General features: G+C 42.8%; 1 protein-coding gene and 1 long non-coding RNA gene across 8 annotated transcripts in view; one reads left to right on the forward strand and one right to left on the reverse strand.

The window, feature by feature from the left end:
- Positions 1 to 26,606, reverse strand: part of LOC139102570 (ras-related protein Rab-37) — a 119,224-nt gene that overhangs the window by 2,313 nt on the left and 90,305 nt on the right. For 5 of the 7 annotated variants that reach the window (XM_070656569.1, XM_070656570.1, XM_070656571.1 and 2 more), the window contains 3 exons: positions 2,152 to 2,260; positions 761 to 871; positions 1 to 142 (listed from right to left, as the gene is read on the reverse strand). In XM_070656569.1, coding sequence (XP_070512670.1) covers positions 1 to 142; positions 761 to 871; positions 2,152 to 2,260 — 362 coding nt within the window. Of the gene's footprint in view, positions 143 to 760; positions 872 to 2,151; positions 2,261 to 2,460; positions 2,572 to 2,982; positions 3,799 to 26,606 lie in introns of those variants that run through there. The other 2 variants (XM_070656574.1, XM_070656576.1) reach the window with 2 other exon arrangements.
- LOC139102571 (uncharacterized) lies at positions 69 to 26,138 on the forward strand. The gene is made up of 3 exons (XR_011545727.1): positions 69 to 168; positions 10,194 to 10,364; positions 24,235 to 26,138. It is a non-coding gene; the product is annotated as an uncharacterized lncRNA (long non-coding RNA).

A 26,606-nucleotide genomic window follows, 5' to 3' on the forward strand; every position in this document is an offset into this window, starting at 1 on the left:
CGGGCAACAGCAAGAAACGCCAAATCAACATTGAGGCCAGTCTTGGCAGACGTTTCCATGAACGGCACTTTGTACTCCTGCGCTAATCGCTCGCCGTCTTCCCGCTTAACGACACGCTCCGTCCCGCAGTCCGACTTGTTACCTGCAATTTAATACAGCAATGAGAAGGTAAATTATCACAAAATATTCAGCTTTTTCTATAACGAAGCTAATAGGAGTTCTCGGTCGATGCAATACGGACTGAGCCCGTGAGCAATTAAGGTCAATTTGCGTGGCCGACAGTACATTCGGTACGTCGAAAAATTGAATTTCGATGAATTGAAGGCGAAAAATTACACGCGAAATTGCGGGAGGTCGAAAATATTTATATTCTCTTTATGGTAAACTGCATTTTCTAGGCGGGCTCGACTCGCAAAGATCTACCTTAATTGCTTTTCGAAACGGTCCAAATTGCATCGAGCGAAAACGCTTGCGATGTTGAATTTCATCTTTTCCGGCTCGCGCTAGTCCTCAATCTCTGATTTAAATCCGATTCGATACCCTGATGTATATCAGCTAGGGACAATCTGGCTGATGTCGTCGAAATCAAATCTGGGTCATCCAGATAGCTCTCCCGCGCTCTTATCTCGAGCTTAACCATTATTGCGGCCCTTATTTCTGAAGTTTAGCTTTCGGGAGATCGAAGCCCGTTTAAACGTGAGGATCCCAAAACCGGGCAAGATTTATCAGCACGGAACCCATAAATATAAACGTGACTTACCCAGCAGCATGATGACGACATCCTCGTTCGCGTGTTCCCGGATTTCGCTTAGCCAAGCTCTAATGTTGTCGTAACTCGTCTTATTCGTCACGTCGTACAGCAGCAAAAGTGCTGGAACATACGGTTGTGTAATTTGTCTCTTCTTTTTTTTTTTTGTAGTTTGTAATTCTCTCAAAAAATAGCGCGCGCGTATCGCGCGCATGATTTTTTCTAGTCTATTTAAACTTCTAGCCCGAATATTCAATTATTTCACGTATAAATTTCAATTTTAAACAAATGCAAATTATACAAACAATTCACTTCGAGCGTCTTAATTCTATAACGCGATCTCAATGGTCGCTATCTAATCTCCCAGGTAGCTGACGCGTCTAATTATTGTCGAATTCACTCGGCCGGAATGATTACTTCCGAAGTTGAGATGCGACGCGGTGTTTATTGTCACGATAACTTCAAAACTCGCGGAGACGGATAAGCAATGAGTTCCATCTTCAGACAGTCGTTCCGCAACCCATTCCCCGTATCTGTATACGCGAGTTGAGCTTGGCACCTGGCCAAAACTGGCGGGGCAACAAAATCGTGCTAAGGTTCGGGCTACGAAGTTACGAATGGCTCATGCATTGTAAAGTCGAGTTCGCCGCGAGCGATGGCGGTAACGCTCCAAATTGATCATTTCAAGCCCGAAAGCGGACCGTATTTCGGATTCGAGTGTGAACAGCCAAGTCGAGCAATTAAGATTTCCCCAGAGGCGTGCCAATGTAACGCTGCTGCACGGAAAGTTCGTTGTTACACGCGCAAGAAGTCTCAAACTCCCAATCCCCAAAACCAATTTGATATAGAGAAGTCTTGGAGAAAAAATCCAAAAATTAAAAAAAAAGAAAATAATAATTAAAAAAATTCGCGGCAGAAGTTAATAATACATATTCCGACGTTTCATCAAATTAAATAAATTACAATATTATTTAAATATACGTAAGATTAATTAATTACGTTTAAATTATTGAAAATTTGTTAAAATAAAATACGTACGATCCAATTATCTATTTTTTTTTTCTTATTAATGAAAAGTCGATTTTAATTCGGTCAACGAATTCGTGAATTACGAAAAGTTCAAGAGGGAATCTAAAATACTTTGCTCGAGGCGATTGATAACAGTAATTGGATTAAAATTCCGTACTTCATAATTGCCGTCAAGAGCGCAGCTTCTCGATTAAACCAAGCATGTATTAAATACCCGTCGCTGGAAAGCGCGTCATCTCTCGCTGGGAGAGACACATCTCATTATCTCGCTGCGTGAAACGAGCCAATTTATTAATTTACATCAAGTCTGCCCTTTACTGAATCAAGGTAGATTCATGATGTAAAAAAAAAAGAAAAAAAAAAGAAGAGTTTACCGTGCGCGTCTCGGTAGTAAGCGTGCGTCACGCTTCGGAACCTTTCCTGGCCGGCTGTGTCCCATATCTGCAGCTTGATCGGCGTGTCGTCGACGTTGACAACTTTGTTCTGCAAAGGTGAAAAAATACATTTCTTTAGTACTTTCGTATTTCACATATTATATAAAGTTTCGCGAGTCCACGCGCGCCAGCCTTATTAAATCACGAAAATACCGTCGTCCAATGTGAGCAACGTATCTCTCGTTATACAACGGCGAGCTCACCGGCTTTATATGTTACAAATAAGGCGGAATAACCCTGAAGTCTCACCCTAAAGTCAATGCCAACGGTCGTTATGTAGTTTCCCGACAGGAAGCGGCCGTCGCGGAAACGCGTGAGAAGACAGGTTTTCCCAACGCCGCTGTCACCAAGTAGCATCACCTGTACCGAGCAACGATGGGTTCAAGTAATCGTTTCGTTCTCATTCCGCGCTCGCTCATCTACTCGCGATGATTTCAAACCTCGAGCTAATTCCGCACGAGGGATAAAAAGAGAAGAGCGAAGTATCTCGACTTACGGATCGTTTAAATTAATGAAGAATAAAAATTAAAAATACCGTTGCAGTTTCCAAAGAACAAAATATTAAAATAAAATAAAATAAAATAAGAATAAAGTAAAGAAAATAATAAGACTACGTTTTATCGCGGGAGGTGAGGAAACGCGACCACCGAGGGATTGGTCGCGGTTGGCGCGCGAGAGATGCAAGAAAAGCAACAAATGTACTCGGCGTATCGTGGCGCGCGAGGTGAGCGAGCGCAAGAAGAATACGTATATCAGGGAGCAAGATAGGACCTTGAAGAGAAGGTCCGCGTGATCAGGTGGGGTGTGCTGGCCGGCGGAGTCGACGCTGTCGCGCGAAGACTGGCGTCTGGTCGGGCCCACGATATCCTGGGGCCTGGCCGAGCTGCCAGGGAAGGTGGAAGCCGGCGCAGCAACGGGGGTCGGCTGGGCCGGACCCCGTGCAGCCGCCGCGGACCAATCGGCACCGCTCGAGCTGCCGGTGCCGGTGCTGCGCGACCCGTGTCTGCTGCGCCTCGACGCGTTGCGTAATGTTTCCTCCACGGCGCTCATAAGCTCCTGGTGCCGGGAGCACCAATTTGCTCTTCTTCTTCTCGGCCACTCCTTGTCGTCTCGTTGCGCCTCGGCGTCGTCGTGCTCGTGCCGTGCCCGTCGTCGTCCTCCTACTCCTTCTGCTTCTCCTTAGGACGACGACGAGGTCACTAAACCTCTCCCTGACCGCTCGCGAGCGCCCACTCGATTCGTCTCGTTCCGTTTCGTTCGCACGTATGCGTGTACGCGAGTGCGTGCGCGTACTTCCTCTTCTTGCGTTTCTCCTTCTGCACGAAGCCTCTTCTCTCTCCTCGCGTCGCCCCGCGTCCCAAGCGTTCTTCTCTTCGCGTCTGCGGCGGCGAGAGCTCGCGGTACCGGACAAGCGATCGAGTGAAAGTACGGTCCCGCCGTTCGAATCGCGTAAATGCGACCCGGCTCTCTCGATGGGTCCTTACTCTAGCGAGAATGAAGCGCCGTGCGATCGAGAGAACACGCGGATAGTACCGCGATACCGTCAGGAGTAGGCTCACCTAAATTCATGCAAATTTTTAAAATAAATCTTCACGATATAACCGTTTACTTTATTGAAATAATCATAAAGAAAATACCGCGTTAGAAAATTCGCGCGTGTAAAATTGCACTGTCCTCGCGAACAGTCGCGCGCGACTTCTTGAATATTAAACAAAAATCCGGCTAGCGAGCGTAAAAAGAAAAGTATTCCCTTTGATCGTCGACGCGTCAATTATTGAAACATCCCGACGTTTGACGAACAAAAGTGTAATTCGCTACGGCAAGCAGCACCGATCCAACGGACAGCAATACCTCACACGCCGTGCCGGCACAAAGTCTCGAGCGCACCGCGTATGTAAGCCAGTTACGATAAGCGCGCAAAGGGCTTTAATGAATTCACGAAAAACACGAGAACGTCAGTCATACTAGTCCGCGAACTTCTCCGGGAGGATCGACGCGATTCAGGGTAGGAGCGACAAATTCCGTTCGCGCTACTGCGCGTCCACCTGAAACTGACGAAGGGCTTTCCTCTCTGCGCTTCGCGGAAAAAAAAGCTGCGAGATTATCGCGTCGCGCAACGACGTCAGCGTCGACGTGGATTCGCGCGGGATTAAATCTTCGTGGGGCTTAATTCTCTCCTCGTGAAGCTGACGTCGTCTTCCGCTGGGTTACTGCAAAGCCAGACCGAGGCTGCAATTACAAGTTCGTTCGCGATACACAGGGTCCGCCGCGATAACAAAGCAACTTCGCACGTACATCCCTAAACCTGAAGCCGAGGAGGAGGTGAGTTTGCGCGAAGAAAATACGTCGGGATTCTAATGGAGGCTCGCCAGGTAGGTCCGACGGACCTACATCTGCCCTCTTTTACGTTTCTCGTAAATCGCCATTATCTGATGATAACGGACACGCGTGTCGCGTCGCGAAACCTCGTATAACACTCTGAAATACGGGTGCCCTCGAGTTTTTTCATCGGCCTCGTAACAAAACCGAATGCGCTCCGAGAGGTGAAAAGCTCGTCGACCATCTGCGGATTCATCTCTGGCTCGAGCCATCCCCTCGCGAATCGATATATCGGCAATCGTTTTACGGCGCGAGACCGTCGAAATCTCCCCCCCGGCAGAGAAAAATTTTCGGAGCCTAAAATAATCCGAGTTGGCAACTTGTGCTTTCGAATATCGATGATTTTTCTAGCTTTTATTATCGCGCGATACGACATCGTGCCCTGTCTCCAGTTTTTTTATTCGTTCGCGGCAGTAAAGTCGCGCGACGACGACACCTTTCGCCGCGCGTCTCGGCAACGATAGGAAGTAAAAAGCTTTCGTTTCCCCGCTGGCGAACGGTAACTCGTACATCTAGCAGGAATAAAGCGCGCTTCTTATTGCCAGATGTAAGCGCAAGACGCTGAAAACGCCGCATTGCGAGTGCATGCAATTCCCAAGAGATGCGATTCCGTCACGCGATTCAGCTCGGTCCGATAATTTCAATGCATTACGTCTCCTCCGATGTTTTCCCGTTCGCTTGCCAAACGACACTTGTCGAAACTGGACTCTCGGCAAGCGCTAGGGGCTTGCACCTGACCATCCGGTCATTTCCGGCTTCATTGAGCACGAAACAGCGCGATGCAATTCGCTTGATGTGCGACTGCGGACACGTGCGATCTCGCGGTAATGCAATCGTGGAAAAGAGAGAAAACCGTTCGGGCGATTCGGTGATTACATTCGGTGGCCGGAACTCTAAACCGTCCATTTACAGCGTTTTGAGGGAAGCCGGCGGCTCGGATTTTGAATATTTTAACGCTCGAACGCACCGCGGGTATTCCAATAATCAACAATACAATATGTGCGGCGCGAAAAAAAAAAAACGCGTAAAAATTTGACAAAAATTTCTCCCGCGCTGTAACGATTAATCATCCACGGCTACTCAAATGCGGAAGGAACCTTCGTGCGCGAGAATTGCCCTTCTCGCAGGAAATTTCTTTAAAGCTTTCCTCGAAGGTTGAACGCGGAGATAGTCCTCGTACAGATATATTGTCTCGCCGGAGACGTTGGCCACGCTGAGAAAACCGGATTGTGGTACAGACTCGAGGCTGGCAGGCCCAGCCTACCGCTTTGGGCCCACCTACGCCCGTAACCGGTGCCGAAAAGGTCTCGTAATGTGAACCCGACTAGTGGCGCCCTTTTACAACGCTCCCGAAGAGAAAACGAGACCGCCCGGCGGTCGCGAGCCGCACGTCACGATCGCTCGGCACGATTAATTATCTATGTCGGCGCAATTAATCAGGCCGCCGAATGAATTGCCCGCGCTCATACTGCGCCGGTTACTGACACCATCTTCTCGCGTGACCCCCTCATGACTCCGAATTGCGTCACGCATCGTCACGCACCGGTGGCACGCTTCTCTCCATGCCGCCCATGCGATTCAACTTTCCCGACTTCGACGGTGACATTCCGCCGTCACATAATTAGCATAACATCGAGTAACTGATATATTATCAAATAACAAATTATTTGTTAATTACGAAGTGTCGAATTACATATAGTATATTGTACGCATATACGTATTTATCTTAGTACTTCTTTTGAATATTAAAACCACTTTTTTTTTTTATCTAAACTGATTAGCTACGCGCGGTTTTTTTTTACGAGAACGATTGGTATATTGCTGCGAGATGTATTACGTCAGATTTCGTTGATACGTGCACCGCGCGAGTAAGTGTAATGTATTTCGAATCGCATAGATGGACGATAAAGAATTCACGTGGAATAATAAAGGCGGAAGATCCACGTTGATGTAACCCGATGCCTTTGTGTAAGCGCCTTTACCTGGCGCTGCCAAGTAGAAGAAGGATGTTGAACTCGGGCTGATTTCGAGCACGATCGCGGCAACTCACATGAAGTTCTCGACACGTGCCGACGTAGCGAGAACACCACGAATGTTCCCAACGAAGCGTGAAGGAAAAAAAAGAAAAAGAATTGAGAGAAAAAAATATTGACGCTCGTACCGCTCCGAAAAAATTGAAAATATTTATAGCGAAAGAAGAAAAGTTTTCTCTATCTGAATCAATCAAAAATTCTCGCGTTAATTAGCCATATTGTTTACTGCGCCACGATTAAGATAGCAGTAACGAATAAAAAATTAATTCGCTTCGCGTGATTTTGCGCACGTCGGGAATCTCTTTTCCTCCGCTCGTAGATTCAAAGACATAAATAAAAGACACGGGAAACGAATTCACGCCGGCCATACCGCCTCACGACCCGACGATGTAGATAAGATAAGGCAAAAAGCATCTCTGCGGAGTAGCGAGAGGCTTATTGGCCAATCGCGTTTACACCTGTATCCTAAAAGTTGACGAAAATGTCTTATGCAGCGCGATTTCATCTTTCGATAGAGCGACAAGACTGTGACGTGAAAAAAAATAATTAAAAAAAAAAAAAAAAGGGCGTCTCGTTATAACGAGAGAAGTTTTTCAGTTATAAGTTTTGATCGCACGGCTTTCTGATTCAGCGAAGATGTTAGATAACATTTATTGCGCTTAGTCATGACGAAAAGCTGCTTTATCAAAGTCGGTGGCCACCTACAACGTCTGCAAGCTGAAGGCGTCGTATTTGTCTCCGCGAGAGAGTGTCGCCCTTCATTTTTCTCCCGCGCGGCTGACGGCCAACGACCGTCCAACAAAGCGCGCTCATTAAGTCGACGCAGCGGCCATTATGGGAATTAATCACGCCCTTTCCAAGGGTGCCATTGGACATTACGGGCGCATCGGCCGTGCAGGCGCAGGGCAACTACCAGCGCGATAACGCTGATGTAGTTGCTTCCGGTCTGAACGAAGAAGGAAAGTGCGAAGTTTAAGGTCGGTCCGCGAAAGGTCAATTCGCGAAGACGCTGCCGTTGCAAACGTTGCTAATTAACATGCTAATTATCGCGTTGATTGCGCCAAGCGTTCTTGGCACTTTCTTTCCCATTCATCGATTGCTTTAATCCACTCCACAGTTTCTATTTCAACTTGGATCAGTTTTCTCTCGAAATCCGAATTCCTCGATTTAACAAATGCCATACGCGTATCTGCATTTTTTTTTTTTTTTTTTTTTTTTTAGCTGATAATCGAGATAGTATTAAATTTTGACAACTCGTGTAAAGACGTTATAATTTTAGATAAGACGTACAAATTGTAATGTATAGGACAAAATATTAAATAGCATTCTCGCCTTTTAATATCACCGTATTGATAATTAACGCACACAAAATTATTGTTTATGAAATTCCGTGCTCAGAGTAACTATGACTGAATGTGGAATCACGGGTTCCGACGATCAACGTGGACACCGTCGAAACCTCAAGTAAACGTTAAAATCTTCATCATTGCACGAAATTTCTTTATGCAAGAAACAGAGAAGTCTCTCCCTCCTTCTATCTTCGTTTACCTACGACAGCAGTGGGATTCGAACCTACGACTCTCTCCGTTTTGTTCGAAGTACTACGCGATGCCAACGACTCTAGCTGCAAAGCTAAGCGTGGCTATTGAGTTCACGTTTTTAAGAAACGCATTATGTTAAAATTTTTTTTTTTAAACAATTTATAACAAAAAAAGTACTGTCAATTTCAACTTGATTTCAAAAGATACATATTTTAGAACATTGAAACTATTATAATTTATATTTCAGTGTATAAAAATGAAATATTCGTCGTTTTCCATCGAATTTTAAATAAAGTTAATGATTTAAATTTTTTGAAGAGAAGATTAAAAAAAAAAACATCCTTCTAAACGAGAAAAATGTATTGAAACTATGATATCTGTAATTAGCAAAAATTTTATGAAAAATATGCCAATATTCTTTTTAGTTTACGTATAGAGATACAATTTTCGTCGAGTTTCACATATGCCGCATGTATGTACCGCGCCGGTCGGATTGCCGAAGACTGATTTCCCCCCGTTATCTTATTCTCTGCCTTTTTGCCGCCTAGGGTCACGTACGCTAGCCGTTGTGGTCGCAGAAAACGCCCTTCGGTGTATAAGTAATTTATTCAATAGTTATTACTACTACAAAATTCATATTTGGTAAAAAAAAAAAAAAAAGTGAGAGAAATAAAAACAGCGAGACGCAAACGTCACACAGTTGTGTTCTAACACGGATTTATTTGCCGTTTATTAATGGCGGCAGTTACTGATTGAGATGCAGAAACAGAATTAAAGCTCGTACGGCCTGTTGATTTAATCTCGATGTGACGTACCGAAATCTATTGTGGTTGCCCGACCACGAATTCGGATCTCTGATTGATACCGTCGCGATAAATACAGGTATTTACGCATGTGTGCGCGTGTCCCGCGATTCGGGTGTTGTTTCGGTGAAAATTATTGCCGAATTTTAAAAGCTCGAGCTGGCCATCGTGTCACGTCGGGCGCCGATCCTCGTTGGAATATTAATCCAAATGGAAGAATATGTATACCATTATGCCGTTACAGATTTAATATTTTAACAAAAATATATATTTATGTTAGCGAATATACGCTATCAATTTAAACGGACGGACGTCGAATAACGTCGTAAAAGATACTTTACGTCTTAAATTTTGTATTTCAAGTTTCCTTATCGCAAATCTATTTAAACGTTGTAAATGCATTTTTCACTAATTATTTTAGAAGTTATTGTACTTGTTGTAAAAGAAAAAAAAATGACGTATAAAATAACGTGCGTAAAATAATAATAATTTATACGTGGGATAGAAAACGCGTGAAAATACAGATATATTTGAGAATTTCGTCAATGCGGAAAATAATATTTGCTCTCGGGTAAATGGCAAAATGTCGCATTTCATATGTAAATTTACATATATTATGTGATAATTTTCAATCGACCACGTGACCGTTAATGTGACGTGAATAGAAATTAATTGCAATTGTCAGTCTGATCGATCACTTGATCATCTACCAATTATGCAAACGTTGCAATAAATCCGTCGGCAGTTGACGTTTAAGTCGCATTAACATTTATCTATGTCAATTTAATGTACTACTGTTGCGAAACACGTTGTTTGCCGATAACGAGGTGTAATGTTACACGGCTGTTCGATCCGACACAAATATTACAAACAATAAATGAAATATAAAGTAAATACAAGGATGCATTGCACGTATATTTTATTTATTATGCGCGCAAAACACGTACGTCATAATAAGTGATCGATCGTATTTAATTATATCAATTCATTGTGATCGTATTCATTAGCAAATTCGGATATATATATATATAATTCATACCTTTTAATTATATCCCCTCGTAATATTTATTAATACGTATAGCAAGCTCTAATAATATATCACAACTTTAATTACCGGCATTGTCGGCCGCTTAGGAAAATACCAAGCGATAACTTAGCTCGGGCTTGAATTCTAGTTTGACAGAGATTACGTCCTTACTTCGCTAATTACCTCTTAAATGTTACAGACCGAAGGTAAGAATCGCAATTTGACGCGACAACGGCGAATCCACGTAGCCACCTGCACTTCCTGATGGAAAGGTGCAACGCGAAATGCAGTCAATCACTTAGGCCGACAAGTTGCGTAATGAGAGGGAAAGAGAGAGAGTCAGAGAGGCGACCACACCCCGCATTAGCAGGTAAGAGTTGCTCGCGTAATTTCTGTCGTACTCTTCATAAATCACTCGCGTAACACGCCGGCTGACACAGTCCTCGGTAGGTGCGTCGCCACGCCGACGACCGATTGACATAGACAAATCTGGCTGCTAACGATAAATGACGGCTACATAATCGATAGTCCCGCGTATAGATTTTACATTTCACGTGTTTCGCCCCGTGCATTCTGCTTACGCAAATAATTAAAGCCTTAACTCTTGTGTTCTTTGACACGAGAGAAAATTGTCAGTTTCGAAATTACGACGACTGTACCTCAGCGTCGCTTAATTATCAGATAATTACGAGAATTATTTAAAAAAAAAATTAAAATATTAACGAGAATTATTATTTTAAAGTTGAAACGTCGACGGGAGTTATTGCTTTAAAATTAAAACGCCAACGAGAATTAATATCATTGTCGAATTAAAATATTGACGGGATTATTTGTCGATCTACAAATCATGGTGACATTTAGCAATGTTATGTCGCTTGAAAATGTTCCATCTTAGAATTCGTATTTGATTTAATTCAAACGATAATGTTCCTATTGATTTGTCCAACTCTTTCTTTTTTTTTTTTTTTTCTTTTTCATTATTTGCTGGAAACGCGGACATTTTAATTTTCAAGGTATACGGAAAAGTTCTTCGTACCTCAATGTATAAACTAATATGATTTCAAGAATTCGGAGTGTGCCTTTGCAGTGCGCACGGCATTCGGGTCGTTTCGTACGCAATAATTATCGCTTTAAATCATATTAATGCAACAAACGTCGGATCGGCTTCTTATCCGACTCGTTCCGCGAGAAACTGGTTCTTTCACAGATTTTTCCGTGATTCTCGATCATGCTTCTTTTTGCTCGTCACTCCGAACCTGTCGCGCGTCACATACTTCCACGCAGTCAACCTCTGTTCATTTCATCAACTTTATCATTTCTCCATAAACGAAAGTGAATCCAGCGCGCATTCTTTTGACAAGAAGGAAAGTAACGTAATTATTACCGATGATCGAACGCTTATCAGCGGACGTCGGCCGACGCGGCGAAATGAGTTCGCGAGAGCGTGAATGTAGATTAAAAAAAAAAAAAAAGTAAAAGTGGAAACGAAAGAGAAATATTTTCCGCATCTCGTATTCTTTCCGGGTTTCAAAGACTTCGTGGAAGGTATTTCATATTTTACGTAAGTTTATTTAACGCGCGCAAATGTTCCCTTTATACTGAAGTTTATAGACCGCAAACTTCGTGATTTCCGCGGAAACACGAGGTAACCTTGTCTCGTGCAGGAAGACGGCGCGACGCGGCTTTAATTCTACGATTTGAGAACTTTATAGGCCGCGAAAAAATAAGGGGAAGCATAAATTGTCGGCCTGGGGAATGCAGCTACCGTGTGGCGCACTCGCGTTCTACCGCATTCCGCGTTTTCCTCGCCACCGAGGACAATATTATGATTTAAGCGGCAGTGGATTCTACGCGCGTTGAACATTTCCTTTCCCGCGTAAAGTTTCGCTTTTACGGCATAATTGTGGTATTCTCGTATCTAAATCCAACCGCGAGCTCAAAGGAAAACGAATTTTGCCCCAAAAATTAGATACAATTGCATACAAATAAAACTCGAGCCGCGTATCCTTCTTTAAAGTACAACACACCACGGGCATACGAGAGAACTATATCGATCGCCGTAAAGCTACCGTTAACAACCTTCAAACAATCCTCAAAGTAAGCCCATCGACAGGTCAGTAACATAAGTTTCTCTTGAACAAGCCGTACGCCTTCGTTATTAATGAGGGATAAAAATGCCATAAATATCTTCCGGCAATACGGATATTTATAGCGTTGAATCTCGAGTCGCTACTAATAAAAAAAAAAGTGCGTATTTGAGATATAAAAATGTCACGGAGTTATGTAATGAAAATTTTATCGTGCGGACGGAACGCCTCGTTAAGAACACGTTATATTCAGAAAGATGCCGAGCTACCGCCGGAATGGCCGCGTTAACATGTATGTAAAGCCCGACATTACGTTAGCCTATAATCCGCAGCTGTATATCACCGCGTCGTTATCAGTACGAGCACAGGAATGGATGGGTGCGCCCGCGGGGCAGCTTCCGAGGTCCACGCGAGAGAGCCGCGCTCTCGATCGCGCTCGGCTCAAACGTGACAGTCGAGTCAATTTAGACGTTTAACAAATCACGGACGTCGGCTGGCGCAGATCGATATCGACAAGGGATTCGATATTCAATTACAGAGAGGTGGACACAGAGCGATGTCGAACGGGCTAACGAGCGGAACGGCTTAATATATTAACAGATATACGATATATTTTGCAATATCAAGCGCCTTGCGAAGAGACAGCTGTCGCTCGGGGCGATGCCTGTAGAAATCGTGCGTGTGTTCGCGTTCACGCGATGCTATCGCGGAACTCGTTAAGATAATTTTCTTCCGCGATGAGAGCCAAAATGTCACGAGGTACTCCGAAATTAAGCGACTTTATCGAACGATCTACTTTCTACGTATAATACGATACATGCGGTACGATGCGGTGTGAGCAAACTTAATGCGCGGCAAGATGAATATGTAGGGCCCGGGTACATTATGCTAATTGAGAAGGGATAGCGTCTGCCTGAGTGAAGAATCAACAGCTAATAGAAGAGCTACTAAGGCGTGAGTGATCCGTTCGGGCGCGAGTTTGACGGCTTCGTGTGAGATTCATAGACGTATACACTGATACACTCCGACGCGAATCGATCGGAGAATAAATGTCTCATTGTTTTCGATTCTAGAACCGTAAAAGAGTGATATTCTTAATTGGAATATTACGACGGACGCTGGAAATGAAAAGCAGACAAGTAAAAAGAATTCTAAAGATAAAAGATCCCATCTCCGTTACAATCATTAGCACTCAACTAGAATTTTGTTTCAAAATAGAACTCATCCGGTTTTTGTCTTCGGTGTTGAAATTGTAAATTTCCGAAGATTTATACGAGGGAAAGATAGAAGGTAAATATCCGACTTTTCGACTTTTTTTTTTTTTTTTACAAAAAGAAGCTCGGAATATATAGGTATATTAAGAAAAAAAAAATGTTTTCGTTTCTTTACAAATTTATTATTGAAAGTGTATTTTTGCGGGTCGAATAAGCCCTTAAAGCGCATGAAACATTCGTCACAGATGCGAACGTATTCATATAGGATATTCTAATATTTCCTTCTTTCCATAATGGAGCTCTTAAGGTCCGGAATAATGTAACGCAGATTCTCAGCGAAGACTGTGGGAAGTCGACTACGGGAGCACCGGTAAAGTCGAAATACGCTGCGTGACGAGTGCAAACGTGCAGAAATGATGAACGATGGCAACGCGAAGGACGCATAAGAACCTCTCTTCGGAATTCGAGAGTTTCGCGAAGAACGCCATTCACCCCGCATGTCAAGAGCTCCAACTTCGAGCTCAAGTTCTTCGGAGAAGCGCGGAACGTCGAACAATCGCAAACCGCGGTCGTATAAACGCGTATCGAGCGATAAAAAATTGGTATCGATGGCAAAAAGTTCCGATAACGCTTTACACACTTGTTTTATAAATTAATATCGATCCTCGCTCTAGCACAAATTGTGCGAAGAAGCTGAAGTATTTCGTTAACATTTCTCAAGGCGTGATGACGCCGAGCTGTGAACGATCGACACGTGCTTTCATTACGCTTCCACGTGTGTGACAACGTTTGAACAAGTGCCGCCGGCGGTCCTCTCTAACGTCAGGATGTTCTCGGAGACGTTTACCGTCCAGCTGGTCGCCACCGTTTACGACGCAGGAGCATAGTGTGCGATCGCGAGGCTTACGTACACGTGCGCACGCTGCACACGCATATGTACGTCACGTATATCGTAGCACGTAGTCTCACGCCGAACATCGGATGCGCATCGGATGCATCACGGCACGTCGGGACACGAAATTCACATTTTTACTCGTCAACTAAATCGTTAATCACGTTCTTAGACGGTCACGTCTGACCAATGCAACGTAATTGATAGTCTACATAAAAGTCTGAACATCAACTCTTTGCCCGACAGATATTAACCGCGCGGTTTATTCATTCGTTTGAAGAACGTAAAAGATTACGGTCGTAAATAATTTAACAAACTAAGTAAGGGATTGTCAAATAAAAATTACTCGGATAATTTTAATCAAGCAAGTTCTTTTTTTTTCTTTTTTGTATTTTTATATGTAACTCAAGCTGAATTAAATTTAAATATTTTTAAAGCAAGCTTTTAATTTTGAAGCGATTTGCATGTCTCTCTTGTCGGTTCGTGTAATTATTATTTTCTAAATATAAAGAGACGAATATGCGCGGTATAATTTATATTAAAATAATGCAAGGAAAGAATGTAAAATAAATGTTAACATCGCTGCTTTGAAAATATTAAAAAGGAAAATAAAATTTCGACCTCGACTCAATCACGTTATAATAAATTTACAATTTTGTTTTTATTAAAAAAAAAAAAAAGAAAAAAAATTAAATAGTCCCCAAGTGGAAATTTATCTAGCTTATCTGAATTTGCAGCTAGTAATTAGATCGCGCGGATTAAATATATTTCATAACTAGTGAGCAGCTTGGTACTAGCCATAAATTATAAGAAAGTATTCATATATCAATTATCAAATATCAAATATATCACATATCAATTTCTACTCGGGTCAATTGATATAAATTGCGTCACAACAATATCCTAATTAATTTCGCGAAAGAAATAATTTCCGAATCTGCCGCTCGTCGAATCGAAATAAGTAGATCCGCGGTACGGCTTATCGCGAATTGGATAATAGCGTGGCGATCAATGAAACGATTGCCTTACATAAAAGTAGGTTAATGCAAGATGAGTTATGGTACAATTTCGCGTTTTTCATTGGAAAAAGTGAACGCCGCGCTGTTGAGAACTGCGGACGAGAGGAGGGCGTACGAAGCATAATTAGAAGATACAAAAGTTTATTCAGCGACCGGCGCGGGCAAACAAATGACGCGGCCACCGAGACAGTCCAGAAGAGATAAATCGAATTAAACGGACAAATCCTGTAAAGTGTTACCGTGCAAATTGTGAAACTCTCCCGCGAGAACCAGCGAGGTGTCCCGGCGTTACAACAATGGCGTACACGCTAATTGGAATTAAACGCTAATTCGTTAAGTGAACGGGACGGGATTGGGAGCCGGCTCCCAATTCTCTCTGCTGTTGCATCTTGTTTGCCGTTTTCAAGCAAGGGGAAAAACGAAGGTGAAATATTGGAATAAAAGTTAAAGTTCGCCCGTCGGATTTTCTGAGCGCAAAAAAAAAGATACGCGTTGTTCCTAATGGAATATTAATTTATCCGCCTCTGGCGAGCGTCGCGACGCACCTCAATCCTCGTAACAAATTTCTGAATTAATTCTTTCATCAATTGCTCGTTAATTACCCGCGCACTTTCTTCGAATAGGAATATTACCCTTCATATTCGTTTCACAATTTGTTAATTATCCGTTCCTGACGTTTCCCTGACTGTCGATTGTTAAAGCACTCAAGTTCATCGACATATCATCCACGTCGGAAATCTGTCCACCCACAGCGGCGCATTTATCGTAACCGAGATTTTATCGGAGAAACGAAGCCAGATCATCCCGGCGTCTCGTTGATTAGCGTACGAACCCTTTCGCCCTCACAATGATTTAAACGCGTTTTATTCACTCGCCCCGAGGCGCACGATAAACCCGGAGAGTTGTGGCGAACCACCCTTTATCACGTCCTGATTATCATTGGTTTCGAGCCAGATTTCCTACTACTCTGCGTCGCGATGCGGCCGAAGCAAACAGGGTTGGAAATTATGGCACAAACAACCCCTTTATTACATATGGAAGATGAAGAGAGAGAGAGAGATATCTCGTTTTCATTCTACCTGTGGTTCATTACCAGTCCTTCTGTCAGGCGGTGTATTCTACACCATACATTATACGCGAAAGCACTTCACCCAATGCACGATTCCTGGAAATTAAACGCCGCGCATTGTGGGATGGATTAAAATTATCTCCGCGATAGCGTTTTGAGAACATATTTGCTGATTGACATGACTTAGCGGTTAATTTCACAAAGTAAAAAATAAAAAAATAAAAAAAAAAAAGAAAAAAGAAAATTTACGTTGCCTCGTACCATTAGGGAACTCCAGTTTTGCTACGAGATAATTAACGTAGGTGATTGCGTGCTTTTGCTTTGATCGGAAAGGAGGTTGCCCGATTAAGGGTTAAGAGCACGAAGAGAGATACCTTCCCGACTACAATCTTCCTTCCTCCGTTTATACGTCCCAGCGGCTAACGAGCGCACGCCCTCCGACGCGGATCCCGAGCGCTCGAGTGAGCGCGGTAGTGCATCGGGCCGATTATCGGTATATCGATGCCTCTATCGCCGCGAATAATACATGAATAAAGTGCCACTTCTCTTCCCGAGGGAGACCTGTCGTAATACGCGTGGCGGCAACGACGTGATATTCAATCACCGGCACGTAATGTACACCGCTCAACCGAGTTATCCACGTGTGTCCCCGCGCTCACGACGAGGTGCGCGAGGAACCATTTTTCACTTTCCAGTTGAACCGCGATAGCCCCCGTGACAACTGTCGTCTCACTTCGTGCGTCACGAGCTCAATGTTCAACTGTACGCGGTTGCTCGATTTTTGCCGATTTCCCTGACTGGTGAAATAAAAGAATTTTTTTATTTTTTTTTTTTTTTTTTTTTTTCTTTATTTCAACCGGACGCGTTTATCGTTGACAAATAAACTCGGAAACTTTATCCCGGTGGAAACGTATTATTTCATTCGATTAAAACGAGTGATAAAAAAAATAATTATATGCAGTTCAGCGGATGATTCTCTCGAGGCAAGAAATTGAATATTTTTTTTCCTTATAAAGTCTTGTTAAGAAAATTGCATCAAGTAATTTCGCATTAAATGGTTTCACAACCTTTCCTGCGCGTGCTTGCTGCACTCGATCGTAGATTTGCGTCGCGTCGCATGCTGGTCATAAAACTCAGCGACTTTCGTTCTAGGCAGGCCGAATATCCCGCCGGAAAGTGCACTCTCGTCAAAAGCCGATTATTAAAAACGGTCGAGTTGAATGAAGACCCGCAACTGCGACGAGGATAAGGTTTCACGTTACACATGTAAAAAGCGAATGGCACGAAAAAAATGCCGTGAAAAACGGAAAGCACTGTGTCCGTTATCGTCGCACAATTCGGTAGCGCGTGCAATATCGTCGACTTTTAAAAACTTGCGCTCTCGTTGCATCGAGTCTCACCGCGCGGTCAGAAAAATCTTACGACGAACGGTGTCGGCTCGCCCACCGAAAGAGTCATCGCGTCGCTGGTTCTGATACCGCCGTTCGTCGACCACTCTTTTTCGACGGCAGGAGAATGAAAGAGAGCGCTACGGGAATCACGTCAACGGCACGATATGCACGGTCGCTTTGTAGCGACTATTTCCAGAGACAGGCGTCGTCACTCGTAGTTGAGCGGAGGGTAGATGAGTGGGGTGACGAACGAAAGGAAAAAGGTGCTTGTGTTCGTGTGTAGGTGTGACGGGACACGAGATGAGGGTAGGGCAGCGCACGGAGGGGTAGATCGTCGTCGTCGGCGTTGGATAGGGTGCAACGCGCGCGGAGAGGGTGCACGAGGGTAAGTGCATCGACATGGAAAATGTGTCGGCCGCAGGACGCGTTTGCCGGACGCCGCAACGCGTTGTTCAAGTGCTTCACACCCTTTCTCACTCTCTCTCTCTCTCTCTTTCTTTCCCTCTACAGCTCTTTTTTTAACTCCTTTTTTTTTTTTTTCTTCGCCGTTACGAGGGAATAGATCGCTTCGGCCAGTTTGGTGACCGATGAGAAGACCGCTTTCCGGTTAACGTTCGCGCTGCGAATGAGGAGCGAATTAAAGAGCGCAGAGGAAATTAGTCGGAAAACCGATAGCTCGGAACGTCGAAAATAATTAACGATGAAAATTACTGAATGCGCGCGTCGTTCAATCGAAGCGATTCCAAAAAGTCTCCGCTGAAAAGCTGATCTTTATATTCCAGGCTGCAAACAATGCGCTGTCTTAAATGATAGATAGTAAATCCTCCTGAGGCACGCGGCACGGTATTTGTGGCATAAAAGTGCATTACCTTTAATACGTGGTGATGAAAAATAATGCAGAAGTAGAGATAGATTGACGCCTTGACGTTTCGTAAGTTTTATAGCAGTTTCACCCCAGTTCATATACGATGATATGAAAGACAGGCGTAGGTAATATGCAGTTGTCGTGACAGCGGTTTAAATCTGGAATTCAACTCGGCAAAGTATAAACCGTCTATTATTCGATGTAACGAATGCGCCACGTGAATTGTGAAATAGGACGTGTGCATCCCCGCGGCCATACTGCGATGAATATTTGCGCTCGCGTCAAAAGTATATTCGCGAATGTACATAAAACAATGAGATTTACTCAGTTATTAATCGATAACCGAGCGGAACTATTATCGCGTAGCGATTTCATAAATATTGATTGAGACGCAATCCAATTAATTACAATATACGCGATATTTTCGTCCATCTCGCGCGAGAAATAACCATGCGGTTCGTCAATGCATTTATTTATTTGCTCGCGTAGGGATTATTGCGATGAATACTTCTTTATTCAAAGCTATCACCGTGCACCGTGTAAAATAGAAATATATTTTAAAATACGCCGCGGATTAAAATATTCCTCTATTAAAAAAAAAAAAAAAATATTTGGCAAGCCTCGTTAATTATATTATTTAATTATATATCGTTAATTATATTTATCACGTTCACATATTAACAGAGAAATCGAAATTAACTTTCGTCACTTTTAAGCCGCGAATATTAAAAATTAATGATTCTTTACAAGTCCGTTGCGAACCAGAAGTGTAGGCGCTGTGTATTAACATATGTCGTGACGTGGGAGATAAGGATATCACATCTCGTAGCAGATATGTAACGCGGACGTTAATCGAGTAAAAATCGCACTTGGCGAGAGATTTATAATAGGAAGGATCGTTACACTGTAGGCCGCAATTTAGCCCGTTCGCGAATCCTCGTTCACGCGTCCGTATTGCGGCGAACGAAATTGCGACGGACGCGAGAGAGAGAGAACGAACGAACGAACGACGGTACGCGTTTCCTGCGTTACGCGCGACTGATGCAAATGCGAACGGTGGCGCATGCCGGCCTTTTCTCTTCCCTCCGACCGGCCTCGCGCCACAAACTGACGACACACGCGGCTCTCGAGTGGCCGTTCTCCAGCGTGCGCCGGCCGATGAAATTAACTCTTATCGCCTTTATTGCCCATTGTTCGCGTTGCACGGGCGAGCAAAAACCGATTTCCTACGGTCGCATTCACACCAGCCGGTCCAAACAGCGGCTCTCGTTTGCCTATTACCTCTCGCACGGTCGCTAATGCTCTGCTCTTTGAGCGAATTAAAGGGGAATTTTCTAATTCTTTGCTATTTACTAATTAATAAAATCGCGCCCGCGATTAAACGATGCTCCGGGATTAGATTTGTTAACGCCAATTCCGCGAGCTCGCGGATATAATTATTAATGCAGCTCCGATAATGTTCGTAAAGCGCCAAAGAATTTTACCATTAAATCGAGAATTCAGTGGCGGATAATTCCTAAAAACAGGTTAAGCGTGAATATCACGGCGAGGGCGATAAAATTAGTTAAAAAAAAAAGAACAATATTACTGACGGAATGAGAGGAAATGAATTCGCGATGCTCCGCAAGTTCAAACGCGGCACGGCTTTATCTCGTCGTGAAAATGAGTTACCTATGAAATGAGATACCCCGGCTCGGATTTGACGTATAAGGACGACGAAGAAGTCTTGCAATTTATACGATAAACCGTAATTCGCGAAGAGTCTTTGGCAAGTCAATCGGCGTGAACGGGAGAATTTACGTGGTCCCATACCACCGACAATGCGAACGCCAATTCATCGATATTCTCGCAAAAATGTCGATGAGAAAATATGCCGGAATAAACTTAAACCGCTCGCTCTTCCTGCCGCTCGTATTTGTGATCGCGATACTCGAAACGACGCTACTTTTTTATCAAGATGCTATCGTTATGCGCTCGCGAGACGCGGATCGAGCGATACGTGGATCGCATCGTAAAGTTGAAGGGCACCGATTTGCAGTACCTCGGGGATATTATCGACACAAAGTTCGCCCGCGCCCGCCGAGGAAATTCTTTGAAACAAGTGCGGGATCTCCGTAGAGCTCTTTTTCTTTCTCGAAGAAGATCCAACAACTCCCAAGACACATGTGTCCGAAAATCCTCCTGTATACATCTCGGGCGCGCGTCGGGGTTCCCAAGGCAAACCCCATTGTTACATGATGGATGAGGCACGATGTGGTCGTGCTCGTAAGCATAAGTGTTGTGCGGTGTTTCGCATCGCAAACCGGATCACTGTTGCAACTTGGAGAGACGCTGTAACTCGATAGGTCACGAGTTACACCGTCGATTTAAGCGAGCGCACATCGCCGGTCTCTCGGCGATTGATTAATGTAATTATTACCGCACGAGGAGCGTGTAATTTCTGTTAAATGAAAATATTTGTTTTCAAAACACGTAATTACGCGTCTCTCTCTCTCTCTCTCTCTCTCGCTCTCTCTCTCGTGTACAACAACACCGCAAGAAGATATTAGGTTTCCGCGAAAATGCACCGCAAAAGTAGCTTAATGTACGCAGTGGCCGACTTTTATATTACGCATAATAATGGAAGAAGATTTTTCTATTGCCGGAAATCGGATATTTAACAACTTCCCGTAGCACCCATTGTAGTCATCGTGTTTGGCGGTTTTCTGGAGAACTTAGATTATCTCAAATTTCGTTTTTGAATAGGCGTTCCATATAATGGCATTATATGTAATAATTGAAATACGAAGCCGTCATTTTGGGAGAAATACATGTGCACATTTTCTCTCTCTCTCTCTCTTTCTTGCACGAAGTTAATTCCAATTACGAAACTCGCGCCGTAACACCTTTAACACCTTAATCGATGTTACGGTCACTGAAACATGTCGAATTCCGTTTGATACGTACATATTACTATTGGCCGAATAATCGACAGATTAATACCCACAACAATCTATGACGTATAAAATCAATCTAAAACACTTTACATGCCTGTGCTATTTAATTTTACCAAAAGAACGGTCAATCTTTAATTACTTGTCGCGATAAATAAAAACTATTTCGTCATAGTATTATCAAAAATTAATTAATATAAAGGAAAAGTTTAAAGATTGAATATAGTCTGTTTTATTCAATTCTATCCAACGTAGCTGTACAATTTTGTGAATAATTCATAACTGTAAAAAAATAATTGGATTTGTGGAAATGTCCTTAGGTTTATAATATGCTTTATGCCTTGAACAGCGGCACGGTGCCGCAAAGGTACCATGTGTAAGGTAAATCCAAAGGTTTTTCGTGCAAAAGTAAGCCATAAATATTTCTTTGACATTCCGCAGTGGTATAAATCGATTTTCAGATTCAATTTGAAAATATTCGTTTCGTTATTTTAACTTCATCCTTCTCCACGGGACGCTTTGTGCCGCTTCGAGCATATACATACGTCTTCCAATAAATAAACTATATTCCGCGCTATATGTATGTACAACTATCTTTTTCTACGAGCACAAAAATTCCTCGGCTCGGGGAATGCGCGGGTGACGTAGTTATTGTATCCACTACGAAAGCAGAAGCTTACGGCAAAATAAACCATCGGATGTCTCCGGCCATTTATTCGATAAATAGTTGCGCGCGTTCATCAAAGTTGGTTAAAACATTGCGAATATTGCGACGCCCCGCTTCCTCACATCCCGCAGCGGGGTTTTTTTTTTCCCACCGCCAATCAACAAAGCCCCGAAAAACACCTTTCGAAGCGTATTCGCGAATAAATCTGTGCGCGCATTCGGGTCGCTCGTTCTAGAAAAACAATCGCAGTCGCTAAAACCACGACCGTTAGCTAAAACGCGACGATAGTCGGTTATAAATCTCGTCGGCCGAGCGGCTGCCATCAATTCGAAGGGTCAGGTCCACGATTATTCACCCTCTTTTACCCCCCCGGCTCTCGTTTCTTGCATTGATCGCGATCTCCGCGGCATGAAATGTTGCGGAAAGCGGAGGCGACTTGAAAAGTGGTAGCCCTACGATCTGAAACGCCCTACTGAAAGATGATGACGGAACAGCGACGCATATACGACAAGATCGCCGACCGTATCGGCCGTCTCACCCCTTGCAGGCGCAACGCCTGGAAGGAATGGTAAGGTCGAAGCCCTTTCATCTCGAAGAAAGAACCAGGAAGTGCGATCTCTAGAGAGCGATCGTGTAGGAAACCCATTCTTCCCCTCTTGCTACTAGGTACGGTCGTATCTAGGAAGGAAAAGCACGCGGTAATTAACGCGTTGACTGCAGCGCGACGAAGTTTCCGTTTTGTCTGGGAGAAAAAAAGTGCTCGCGATGTCATCAAGTGTACGCGTCTCAGTTTTACGTGAGTAACGCGTCGAATTTTGGGGAAATTCGAGAAATTCGAAAGCTGTGGTATGGGGATTTACTTCTAGACAAACGTTACGACCGAAGCGTCGTAAATGCAATTTTCGAGCGAAGAAAATATTTGCGAAAAACGCGAATAAATTCCAAGAGCACGTGATTTGTCGAAACTTTACTCTCAGCAAAGTGTCATCGATTGCACGTATTTGCAGGCGACAAAGTTCGGCCGTTAAAGTGAACTGTTTATCTTCCACAAAGTTGCAAGTCTTTCACAAACAGCGCGCAATGTCACAATCTGCATCACAATTTCCGCTAACTGTTTTCCGCGAACCGTACGCGACGTATTCACGTATCACCCGTTTTTTTTGTCCCGGACTGTTTCGCTAAAGTGCGACATTTTCGTATTAAAATAATGTAATGCACCTGGCAAGCGTGATGCTGTTCACGTCATTTTCCAGCTAAGAAATTTCCAAAAGAAAAACTCGCGTATTCTCCGATAGTTTTTATCGCGTCTCATTTTCTTAGTAATTTAAAATATTATATCCTACAGATAAACAGTTTTCTCATTTAAATAACGTAATAATTTTTCTAAAAAATAAATTAAAACTACTAGTTAACAGGTTTTGGAGTAAATGTAAAATGTAAGCAAGTCTTAGAACGGATGAGAGAAAAAAAAAGGGCGTCGAAAGTAATTACAACGCTCTGAAATTACGAGTATCAGATTACAAGTTCGTTGCTTACATCTTTCGCCGGTTAGTATATCGGTGACGAGTCGCGGGAAGTCGCGGCGATAGCTGCGTCAAGGTGATTTCCTTTCCGCGTTTGCCCTGATTTTGCAACCTCGTCGTATAATAAGATAAAAAAGATAGCCTGCCGCGTAATGTCCACGACAAACGTTTTATTACGACGGACACGATGAAATTATGCGCCGTTTCACGCTGATCGCGCGAGAATTCCGTTTGCACTCGACGGAATACGTTAATCCCGATTTAATAACTTCCGAGCGCCGGCTTACAGTAATAATCCATAACCCAGTAATATCTGTTGGAGTTTCGCGTACATTAGCGATTACTTCTTCAGGAAAATTAGCAGCCACGGCTTCGGTACAATTATAATTTACTGCGCATAACAGAAGCGTATATGCATATTTTATGAAATTTATGGATTAAAGTTCTTCAAGTCTCCCTTTCTCTGCCGCGCTCTACGTATCCTATCTACTATAAAAAATTGGTGTGACGCCTAAATTAGCTAATAATCAATTCTATTGTTGCCGTTTATTAAATTATATATATATTTTTTTTGTTACAGATCGACGCAGCTGCTTTCACTACTACTCAACAAAAGTGTCGTCACCGCCGATTTAATAATTTTACGAACCGCAGTCGGTTGCAACTACAACTCCGCTGAAGCTCATGCAGATTGGTAAGTCGCATGATTTTTTTTTCGTAGTTTGTAATTAGGGCCTCTAAAAAAAATAACGCGTGCATGGTTTCTTCTAGTAATCTAAATAAAAGGCATTGAACATCCACTACTGTGACAAATCACTTTTCGATTCTTGTTACATTTCCGTAATTATCACGAGATTAATGAGAAGCGAAAATCTTCCGATAGCCGGGAACGCAGGTGTTCAATTTTGTGCGAGCCAATTCAGCCCGTAGAGAGAGTCCTCCTCGAATGATTTTTAAAGCACGTTTCTGACCGAGATACGCACGCAACTCCACGCTGTATTTCGCCGTTTTTACTTTTTGTTCGGTTATCGCGAGGGTAATTAATTAGAATACTTCACGTAACGTCCGCTAAAGATTAATCTGGTAGATAAAACATTAAACTGTCTTCCGTTTTTTAAAATCTTGTTTTAATTTATAATCGTATATCGCGCTGCGAATCTCGGGTTGAATTAAAAAGTATTTATTACCGTTAAAATACCATGATAATACCGAAATGCCAATGTACACGATAAGATCTGTCAATACTATTAATTGTTGCATTTGAAGATACAAAATTGATAGGTACAATAACGCATGAACGGCACGATGAAATTGTGAATATCTCGCGCGCTCGTACGTTTTAAATTTCGCACAACGTGATAGTCAAACTAATGCACATTAATTATTGAGCGTATAACAATAAGTGTATAATTGATGAATATATTTTTATTATTCTACAGTTTTAATTTATCGCTGAAAATACAATGTATTAATTTACGAGCTCGCATATCGAACAAATTTTAATTTGCTGCGTACGCCCGAATTCAAAGCCTAATTTCCGCGGCTTTATCTCGCAAAGTCCGAATACGCGACAGCCAAGGTAGACACCGATTGTCGCGGTTATTTACTTCCTACCTCGTATGATTTCCGGGAGGCTGGTCGTCCCACTCGGTAAATGATGAAATAATAATTAATCTCCGAATTCGGACGGAACCAGCGCGCCCCTCGGGATCCAGGGGACTGATAGGAATTATTCGACGGCGAATCAGTTACAATCAGTTCGCAAATCGCGGAAATTGGATTTAGAGCAGAGCAAAGAACTGAGAAGACGCACCCCCGAGAGCACACGCCGGAAAAAGCACTTTGTCGCGTGACGTCGACATTTCGAATTTAATCAAATCATCTATTTCGGCGAACTCCGAGCGACGAACTTAATTTCTGCGCAACCAAAGAAGGAATAATTTAAGAGAACCTTCGACGTTTCCGTTGAGCTAATGGAGCTGTAATTTTCACCGTATATATAATTTTCGTTTGTTTTAACAACAAAAACCGAGATGTAAATTATCTCGACGCGAGTAATAGAAATTTTCAATCGCTGGATTCAATGTATACGGGTAAATCAACATACGTTTTATCTGCTTTACGTAACAGACGTACGGAGAAACACGATTTCAGTTTAGTTACAATTTCAGCGTAACTTTCCCCTTTCTAAAATTGTAAGATCATTAACGGCGTAAAAGCTTGGAGGAGCATCTCATCGCAAACGTACTTTGATCCAGGCAAAGGACAATTAGTCAAGATTAACATCGTTAAGTCGGGAAAACAAGATAGGATGCTCATGGTGTAGAGCGTTTTACTCCAAAAACCTTTCAAGACCGTCTTAAATTTTCGACAACTGGCTAACAGATCGCCAACTACGACGAAACTATCGAACAAAATTGACTGATAAAAACTAAGTTGCACCAGTCTTTTAGTAGCTAGTTCGGAAGCCTGTAATCACTCGGAAGAATTTATCGCTACGATTCCCGCAATGGTAAAATGGACGATTGCACCGACCTCGAACTCCGAATTAACCAGAAAAGCGTCAGGAACACGCGATACTCAACGTTATTTTTTAAACGTAGAAACACGCCAGGTTCTTCTGTTCTTTTCGGCGCCTTAACTGTTCTCAACCATAAAATAAAATTTAAAAATACGCAATTCTAAAAACAATAAAATTTATAAAAGCAGATTTATTGAAGATTTAAATTTCCTGAAAAGTATTCATCTAATTCTTTAACAAATAATCATGTTATTTAAATTTGAAGCAATGTATGGCTTTAAAATAAAATTATATTACATATCACATCCGTGATATAACACTATATTTTAAGAAAAACTTTTAATTAAAAAAAAAAAAAAAAAAAACGAAAGGATCAAGGCTCAACTTACACTGATTATCCAAGCAATATTTTGATATCTCGAGGAAAAAAA

The sequence above is a fragment of the Cardiocondyla obscurior genome, linkage group LG05 (assembly GCF_019399895.1).
Source record: "Cardiocondyla obscurior isolate alpha-2009 linkage group LG05, Cobs3.1, whole genome shotgun sequence".
Taxonomy (NCBI): Eukaryota; Metazoa; Arthropoda; class Insecta; order Hymenoptera; family Formicidae; genus Cardiocondyla; species Cardiocondyla obscurior.